The sequence below is a fragment of the Numida meleagris genome, chromosome 1 (assembly GCF_002078875.1).
Source record: "Numida meleagris isolate 19003 breed g44 Domestic line chromosome 1, NumMel1.0, whole genome shotgun sequence".
NCBI classification, from domain to species: domain Eukaryota; kingdom Metazoa; phylum Chordata; class Aves; order Galliformes; family Numididae; genus Numida; species Numida meleagris.
In genome coordinates, this window is record NC_034409.1 from 46300158 (window position 1) to 46309354 (window position 9197).

General features: G+C 50.5%; 1 protein-coding gene across 3 annotated transcripts in view; it reads right to left on the reverse strand.

Annotated features, from left to right (window-relative positions):
• NTN4 (netrin 4) overlaps positions 1 to 9191 on the reverse strand; it is a 37571-nt gene extending 28380 nt beyond the window's left edge. For 2 of the 3 annotated variants that reach the window (XM_021391285.1, XM_021391202.1), the window contains exons 1-2: positions 9133 to 9191; positions 5761 to 6290 (exon numbers count right to left, since the gene is read on the reverse strand). In XM_021391285.1, the coding sequence (XP_021246960.1) occupies positions 5761 to 6290; positions 9133 to 9187 (585 nt within the window). In that variant the 5' untranslated portion in view covers positions 9188 to 9191. Of the gene's footprint in view, positions 1 to 5760; positions 6291 to 8710; positions 9095 to 9132 lie in introns of those variants that run through there. The other variant, XM_021391375.1, reaches the window with a different exon arrangement.

Consider the following 9197-nt stretch of genomic DNA (forward strand, 5'->3'; position numbering starts at 1 on the left):
TACATGAGAACGTAAGTTTGGAAAACTGAGCCCTGGTGCCAGTTCCTTTTCTTGCTGGCAGCCTACAACATAGAATTCACTCTCTTTCACAGCTCCCTCCCAGGAATAATTTGTTTTAGCCAATCTAGTCATAATTTAGCCATAATTGCAGTCTGATCTAGAAGCCCTCATTTGCAGTGGTTAGAAACTTGCCTTTCTAAATAGAGGTCTGCCGGCATGCACTATTAAGCACTGACTATGCTCCATCCTGGAGGTGGCTGCATTTCAAGGGCTAGCCAAGCGGAGGGCCAAACTCTGTGTGCCAAAAACCCTTGGACAGCCAGGGAGAAAAGGAGACGATGAGGCCTTGCTGTGGGCTGGCTGCAAAGGGAGAATCAAGGGGAGGATGGCTGGGCAGGTTGAGAAGCTCCTTGCCCTCACCCCTGGTGGAGGCCAGGCTCTGGGGGCAGGTACCTTTCATGGTACAACTCCCTGGGTACCAAGGGCTCGATCACTGCACAGGCCCAGAGCTGCCCTTGTCCTGAGTCCTCTCAGACACCAGGTGAAAACTAAATTCAGGTTTCCCATTTTTACCTGAATCTGCCCTGCATTAAACTAACAGCTAGCAAGCCTGGGATTTTCAGCTCCCTACACCATATCATTGACTCTGCACTGACTTCATTTACTTCATGTCATTAACTTTTCCCCTAGAAATCATCTTTCCTTATGAAAAAATAAAAAGACTCTCACAGTTCACAAAATTCACTGATAGGATGCAAAGAGCTATGCTGAGTCTGGCCATCACCCTCCACTCTGCAGGTAAACAGGTTCTCCTTCACACACAGCACTTGCGTACAGAACCCAACAGGGAGGATTTTCCCAAGGACAAAGTGAGCAGGAAGATGCTGTAAACGAGGGGTTATTATTTTCCCTACAAAACCGTGCAGATAGAATGAGGTATGAGAACATATTTCTGTAGCAGTGTCCTCACCTGCTCCAAGCACTGCTGAGCAGGACCAGCCCTGACCTCACTTTCCTTTTGGCCAGCCTGGGCTTTTATTTTCTCTCTCTGCAGAGGCCGGGGACACAGGACCATGAACAGAACAGTCTGCAGCCTTCTAATGGACTGATGTCCAAGCCTGTTTTGAGTTAGTTCTTGCATATTTGCCCAGCTTCTTTGTCGAGTTCCACATCCTGCATATGGCGAAACTCAAATCTCCCATGGAAATCCTTCCTTGAAGGATCTCTGAGCAATGGAAATTTACCTTCAGTTAATAGAACCAATGGTAAGCTTAAAATAAAGCTGATGTAGTTCAAAAATCTAAAAAAATAAAAGTCACCAAGCACCTTTAACTCCTGTTTGTGTCACTGGGTGTTAAAATTGCTGAGGGTCTATCAGGGTCAAACTCATGAGGAATAGGACTGAACTTAGGTTTGCTCTATAGAGTTAATTTCAGGTTCAACCAGTAGGGCTGCTGTGCAGATCCTTGAGGACAGAGGCAGGCTGCATGCAGTAACAGTGTGAGGCAAGGCCCTGGAAGGTTTTTCTGCTACAGAAGGCACATGAGATCAATGAAATGCTCAGTAAGACACACACACGCCCCACAGTAAAACAGCAGTATGTGATGTTTCAAACATCAGCAGCATGTTAGAATTAGTTGCTGGAAAACAGTCAAGCTGCAAATACACCTCTCCTATTAATAACAAATAGCAACAATGGCTGAAGTCTCAAAGTGATTTATTAGCAGTATTCTGAGTAGATAAACACTCAAATAAGTTACTAATTTACTAAAATCTTGTCAAGGAGACTCTGCTTCAGTAAGTCCTTTTATGCCAGAGCTTGTCTAAATGGGGACACTCAGGCGAGCTAATCTGAATTGACCACAGATGGGAATTTAAAGTAAATGAGATAACTGCATTGCAGAGTGGACAGTCACTCTCACTCACAGTTAAAGAATTAACATCTGCTAAGGACCTCCTCTAGACAAGCCCTCAGCACTGATCTCTAGTCAGGGATAAATTTAGGATTAGCTTGTAAGGCAAGAAATATTAATATGATCCAAAGTGTGGGAGGGAAGATATCCTTTTTGTATACTAATAAAACTGAGCACAGAGCTGAAGGAGTTTATTTCTGCATCTTGTTTACTTAGATTACATTTGGCTGGTGAATCCAGTTCTGACTTCCCTTGCAGTAATACAGTTGAAGGGTTACACCCTGGAAAATCGCAAAAATACCCTGGATTTGTAGCGCATTTGTATGACCCACGCTGGAATATGGCCCTAGCCCTCCTGCTAAAACATTGATAACAACAGGCCAGCATCTAGAGGTTTCTACATCTAGGTTAAGAGAACTACTGCTGTGAAACAATCCACTAAATTAAGCAGGGGGAAAGTCTTCAGCCAGATGTTTTGTTTGGCTCCTCCGTCCTTACAGCAGTCACTGCTTCCCTGGCTGCTGAAGGGCTGCTGATCTTTGCCTGAGACCAGACTGTGGCCAGGCAGCTCCTGATGGGGCTCAGCTCAGCAAGTCTGGGAACACGCTCACCTGTAAGCACCTGCTTAATTCTTGTGACAGTGCCTTTAAAACCCAAAACCATGTTCCTGAAAGGATGAGAATGTCTCTTCTGGTAACTTTATGTGAAAATAAAATACCACCAGACAATTCCTTCCAGTGAGCACGTTTCATGCTTCTGACATCTGTCTTGTGTCATATGCTCCCATACGTATTTTGGTCAATAGGCATAAGCTGACAGATCAGGTATGTGCTGCGGTCCAACACTAAAAAAAGAGACATTATTTGCATGGGAGTACTCTGTGCAATGTTAAGCTCCATTATCTCCTCTTTTCACAATTTTAGGACTTCTGAGTCTTAAGAGGAGTGGCTGAGGGAACTGGGATTGTTCAGTCTGAGGACACTGAGGCTCAGGGGAGACCTTTATTGCCCTCTACAATGACCTGAAAGGAGGTAGTAGTGAGGTGATGGTCAGCCTCTTCTCCCAGGTAACAGCACTAGGATGAGAGGTAATGGCCTTAAGTTGTGCCCCAGTAGGTTCAGGTTGGATATCAGGAAAAAATTATTCTCTGAAAGAGTGGTGCTGCACTGGCACAGGCTGCCCAGGGAGGTGGTGGAGTCACCATCCCTGGAGGTGTTCCAGAACTGTGTGGAAGTGGCATTGAGGGACATGGTCAGTGGGCGTGGCGGGGATGGGCTGGCGGTTGGACCGGATGAACTTAGTGGTCTTTTCCAACCTTAATGATTCTATGATTCTGTCATTCTTGTGTTATATGCTCCAGTACACATTTCGGTCACTAGGCATAAACTGACTGGTTGGGGATGTGCTGCTGTCCATCACTAAAAGAGAGACATTACTTGTATAAGCTTACTTTGTGCCATGTTAAGCACCATTCTCCTCTCTCCTCACACTTGCAGGACTTGATTTTCCTCCAGGGTTCTTTGAGGAAAACCAATGATGACTTCACTATACATCACAGTGAGGAGTAGCCCTCAGCCTCTCCCCTCTGCAGTTCCGTCTGGATTTGCCCTTTCCTTCCTGATCTCATCGCTGGACTGCTGCATGCAGCTTGTCCTTCAGGGAGCTTGTCCTCAGGTGCACCCAAAGCAGAGGATAACCATCCCCAGCAGTTGTGCAGCATTAGGGACAGTTAGTGAGAAAGGGCAGTGACCTGCCATGTCCCTGCCAGGTGGTGACTCTACCCATCAGAAGCCTTGCTGAGTGCCATGCAAGGAGTGCAATGCTATCTCTAGCAGTTCCCACTGCTGTGGAGGCCTCTGGCTGAAGAAATGAAAAAAGCCTGATTTTTCCATTCTTACAGAAGCACAGTGAAGCAGATTGCTACCTTTGCAGTGTTTTGGGGTGAGCAGCCACATCCTACAGTTCTGCAAAGCACTCGTCCCAGGGGACAGGCAGCAGCAAGCAGAAACCCCTCTGTTCCACAGAGCGCTGCCAGAACCTGCAAGCCCTGACCCCATGCCTGGAGATGCACGTGGAGTGCTGAAATATTTGAAGGAGGAGAAAATGGTGCTTAGATGATGTGACACGCAGCCTGGATCACAGGTTGTGGTTGTTACACTGCGCTAAAACAAACGATCAAAAGTTTAAAAAGAAATCCAGTAGCACTTAGGGAATTGATGTTTGTGCTTTAAAGAAAACTGCGGTAACTGAGCTGCAGTTAAATAATACCCTTGGACATCTCAGATGACTGCATATTTAAAACCACTGTTTCAAGTGAAATTACTGCTTCCATATGTCTGGAATTAGGTGCTGCCAGAAGTGGGAGTAAAGTGCTGCATAACTCCAAACAGAACACAAAACTCTGATGTTTCTTTAGGTGAGATCCATGTTGCTATTGGCAGTTAGGAGTAATTGCTGGAATGTAGCACACTGTAATAAATTAAATGTGATATTTGCTAGGCATGCATGCTTGCCATCTGGTCACCAGAAAGCTGCCGTTACTACTTTGCAGGTAAATACAAGGGAACTGAAGTGTGCCGTATAAATAAAACCTTACAAGCTCCAGCCTCTTGGACCCAACATTTCTTTAAGCCCTGGAATAATTAAATGATCTTGACTTTTATTGCTTCTTTGCAATAACACAAACCAAGGCATTGCCAGAAGAAGAGGTCCTGCAGGAGCAAGCTCTGTAAATAGCCTGCTTTGCAGCCGGCTACTGCAGATGCATCAAACAACACCAAATGTATTTCCTTCTTGAAAATAGGCACTGATTTTGATATATAAGAGGCCCACCATGCCCACACATTGCACCAACCTGCTGAGGAATTTGCAAGGCCAAGACTTGCACAGGTGCTTGCCAGACACAGCCTTCATCCTGGTGTAGACACATTATTGGGGTGACTGTGGTGACCTAAGCCCAACAAAGCAAGTACCGCCTCAAATGACACTCTGAGTTTCTCATCATCAAGAACAGCTCCTGGGAAAGCTGACAAAGGAGTGCACAAGCCAGACTACCTCAGACACATCCTGCTTGCTGGCCTGAGAGCTACAAATATCAGTGCCATCCCATTGCAGGATAGGACTGCCTAGTGGTTGGGGTGCTGGGGTTGTGGGCTGCAGGAGTGCTGAGGACCATGACAGTCCCCAGAGGGTATGTCCTTGCTTCTCCTGCAGGTCTGCCTTCTTAGTAAGCCCCAGCATCCCTTTCAGCCTGCTTTTTGGGGCAGGAGAGAAGGGAGGGAGAAGAAGAGGAAGAAGAGGAAGAAGAGGAAGAAGATACCACTTTCTCTTGCCAGCCAAGAAGCTGCAGAGAGGTCCGAACAGGGGATTCATAGACATGACCGTTGGTCTCCGAGGACAGAACCTTGACCTCAAATCACATTCGCAGTGGAAAACTCAATTTATCAGTAATAATTAGTGGAGAATTGACAAGTTAATTCACGATCAAGGTTTGCCCAACTCTGCACTGCAGCACCAGTGAAGTTTCCCACGCAGACAGGTTCACGGGATGAGGCCACTAGAGGGCGCTGCCTCAAGGCCTGGGCTGGGCCCTGGGGACCCTCCCCAGCAGGGACCCCCCGAGCAGACACCAAACAGGGTGCCCAGCCCCACACCAAGCAGGGTGTCCAGCCCCACATCATGGCTTTGACATGCTGGCAGCGTGCTGCCCATAGCACCTCCACATGTGCCATTTGTGGCCTGCCATTTCTGATACTAAGAATAACCTGTTCTTTCACATGCATTCTTCCTCTTAGCAAATGGGATCTTTTTCCTTGGCTTTTTTTTTTTTTTTTTTTTCCCCACTCACCTCTCCTCCTGTGCAGGGGAAGGGGCTGGAGTATCTGGATGTACACGGGGCTCCCCTCTGCACCACATCATCCTCCAGCCCAAAGGCTGTTGAGCAGTTGGTGGCAAAGTACTTGTAGGCCTGCCAGGTCTTGCCAAAGTCCTGCGAGCGCTCCAGCACCATGGCCGCTGGCCGGGGTGACTTGAAGACGAGGATCAGGTGTGTGAAGTAGAAGGTGGCTTCCAGGTCCAGCTGGATGGTCTCCTGCGGGGCGTCCCCGGCAGCCTGCCACCAGGTGCGGGGCAGGCGGAAAGGGGAGTCGGCCATGGCAGCGGGGGGGTGTGCCAGCCCTGCGTGGGCCCCATTGCAGTGGCCGCAGGTGGGGGGCTTGCAGCGGAGCGTGGCGTCCTCGGCGTAGGCACAGAAGGGCTCGGTGGCATGGCTTCCGCAGGCTGTCTCTGTTCTCAGTGTCCGCCCGTGCGCCAGGTTGCCCAGCCGGGGATTGCACGCCTTCTCGCATGGGCTGCTTGCCCCAGCTGTGCTGCCTGGGCCTGGAAGGAAAGCAATGAGACCACGGCATGCATTTCGGGGCTGCTCACCCAACCCATGGGGACTGTGTGCCAGCCAGGCACCGCTGCATACCCAGTGCCTGTCAACCCCGCAAGAGCTGCACCACTGTGTAGTGCGCTCCTTCATGGAGCTCAGCACGTCTAAAACAGCAAAACAAAGCAAAACGAAAGCCCTCAGGGCTTCCCTGTGCTTGGGAAAATCCCCAGCAAGAGTTGCGAAGAGATGAGGACAGTGAGGGCAGGAGGAGGGAGGCCTGCACATTGCCCTCCCACCCTGGAGCCAGGCAGGGGCACAGAAGGGCTCAGCAGCAGCAGCAGCCCCATCCCCTGGCCCTGAGAGGACCCAGGTGGTTTTAGGCACAGGGAAGGGCAGGAGGAAGGCAGCGAGCTTCTGTGGTATGCACCATCCCCATATCTCCATGTTGGGGCACGGGAGCTGGTTCCTGGTTCGAGCACCTCCTCCAAGCGCTGACCCCAAAGCTTCACACCCCTCTCCAAGCTCTCCATTCCTACCCCAAATCTCCCCGCAGTCCCAAACTGCCACAGAAGTTGAATCAAAACACTGCTGAGGTTTGGAAGCCTGTCACCGACGTGTGTAAAGCAGGGGGAAATAAATCCTTGGTTGAAATGGTGCTGGCAGGCTGCCTCGCAGCTGAGCCTCTGTGGTTTGTGTGCAAGTCTCTCTGGCAGCCTCGTCAATTTAAAAATCACAGCGAAAGTGGCAAAGGAAAACAAAATCACTGCGGGGTTCAGTGTGAAATCTTCTGCAAAGCAACCCGCCTGGTTCAGGAGTGTTTGGTGAGGGGTCTCCACCTCCTTATTAATAAGTGTAGCAGCACGTCAAAGCTGTATTCTATTAACCATAACTGCTTAATATGTTAAAAAATAATAATAAAAAGGAAGCTCTGATGGCTTGGATGCAGGCAGCCAAAACATCCAAGGTGCATAATGTCTTCTTTCTCGCTGTGCCAATCATACACAATCAGCTTTGTGCACCAATTACTATGGCATCTTGGCATTTTTTATGTCCAAAGCTCATTTCAGTTTAGCATCCAATAAATCCTTTATTTGGGGCTTATTCAGCATTTGCCTACAGTGTCATAGCTGCAATTAAGTTACATTACCCACTAGCAGAGACAAAGCCTTCAGAGCCTGATGGATTTCCCCACTCCCTCTGCCCCTTAAGAAGTGCTCTGGAAACAGCACAGTTTTATCACCACTGATCTGTGTGGGTTCCTGTGCCGTTATTCAGAACAGATGTAGACTGCTGCTTGTAATGCATCCACTGCAGAGCACTCCAGAATTCAGTCCCTGCACCTCCCTGGGCAAGCAGCCTTGGGCACCTTTAGCGAGCAGACGAGGCTCAGTGAGTTTAGCTTCCTAACAAACACACAACCATCAATATTAACTGTGCAGCACACATCTACTCCAGAAAAGCAAACAAACATACCTGTAAAACACACATACATCTCCTGAAGATACTTTGCAAAACACTGTGCAAACATTAACTAACCCACATGGCTCTCCCGAGGGGTAGCTCAGTGTGTGCTATTACCATATGATCAGGTAGGCTCGCCACAAGCTGGCCTAATTGACATGTTTGGCTGCTTTCCTGGATCCTTCAGCTACGCGCAGCGCGGCGCAGCTCTCTGTAAACAAACAAGAGATCGCTGGCTGCGGCTCGCCGAGTGCTCAGACCAGAGCAGGGGTTTGGGACAGGGTAAATAGCAGCAGGGCTCAGCCAGCACCCAAAGCCAGGTCAGGATCCTTGTTTGTGGTCATCACGTCGTTTTAGTTTCCCTGTACGCTGACGGTGACCATTCCCAGAGATGTGCGGGGAGGCTCTGATCGGTGGGAGACTTCTCTGGGGCTGCCCAGGGGCTGGGGCACAGCGCTGCCAGGAGGGCTGGCTCACAAATTCCCATTCAAGGTGTTGGGATCTGAAAGGACTCGGCTTCCAGTACCCTCCAGCTCTGGTCCCAGCCATCTGCAGGGCAGGCATGCAGGGTCCCTTCCTCACCTGTAGGTTTGGGGCCAAGGACTTGGGTTCAGCAGGGGCTGGGGAGGGAAGGCTGCTGCACACAGACCCTGGCAGGGAGGAGAAGAAACCCTTGCAAAGGGTATTTGTTTTCCCTTGGGTTAGGAGTTACGTGACGGCCGCAGAGCACCGCGTGTTACGGAAAGTGACAGCTTTCCTGTGCGCTGCCGCCTGCCCCAGGAATTCAGTGAAAGGACAGATGAGGGCAGAAGGATTTTCCACACTGCAGCCCTGGGACCAAGGGGCTTCTCCTGCACGCCCTGATGGATCTGCCCGTCTGAGCAGCCCCGTTCTGCGCTGCACATGGTACCGGGCAGGGTTCTTTAGCAATGAGTAAGAGCATGCAGCGAACACCATGACTCACCTGTAAAACATCCATGGAAAATCATATGCTTCCTGCTTAAGCATTTTAGCGACGCTTGCCTTGTAAAGTTTCACTTGTATCTCGCGCCTCGTGAGATGTTTGTTTCCCATCTGGGTTCTTTCTCCTTTTTAGAGCAGCACATTGGCACCCGGCTTGCAAACCCCCAAGGCGGCGTCACGCAAACCCGACCGGCTCCGGGACCCCACCGCGGAGCGATCCGGTGGGAGGCGGATGAAGCCGCGTAACGCTCCCCTCGCTCCGGGGGCTCTGCGCCCGGAGCTCCATCGTCCGCCGCCCCTCACCCGCACAGCCCCGGGCCATCCGCTCCCGCGTATCCACGGACGCGTATGTAGGTGCGCGCACGCCCGCGCCCAGCTCTCCCGCCCGCAGAGGACGCTGAGCGCCCGCCGCCCGCGGCTCACCTGCAGCGCCCAGCAGCACTACCAGCAGCAGCGGCAGCCTCGTCCCGCGCCCCATGGCCGAGCCC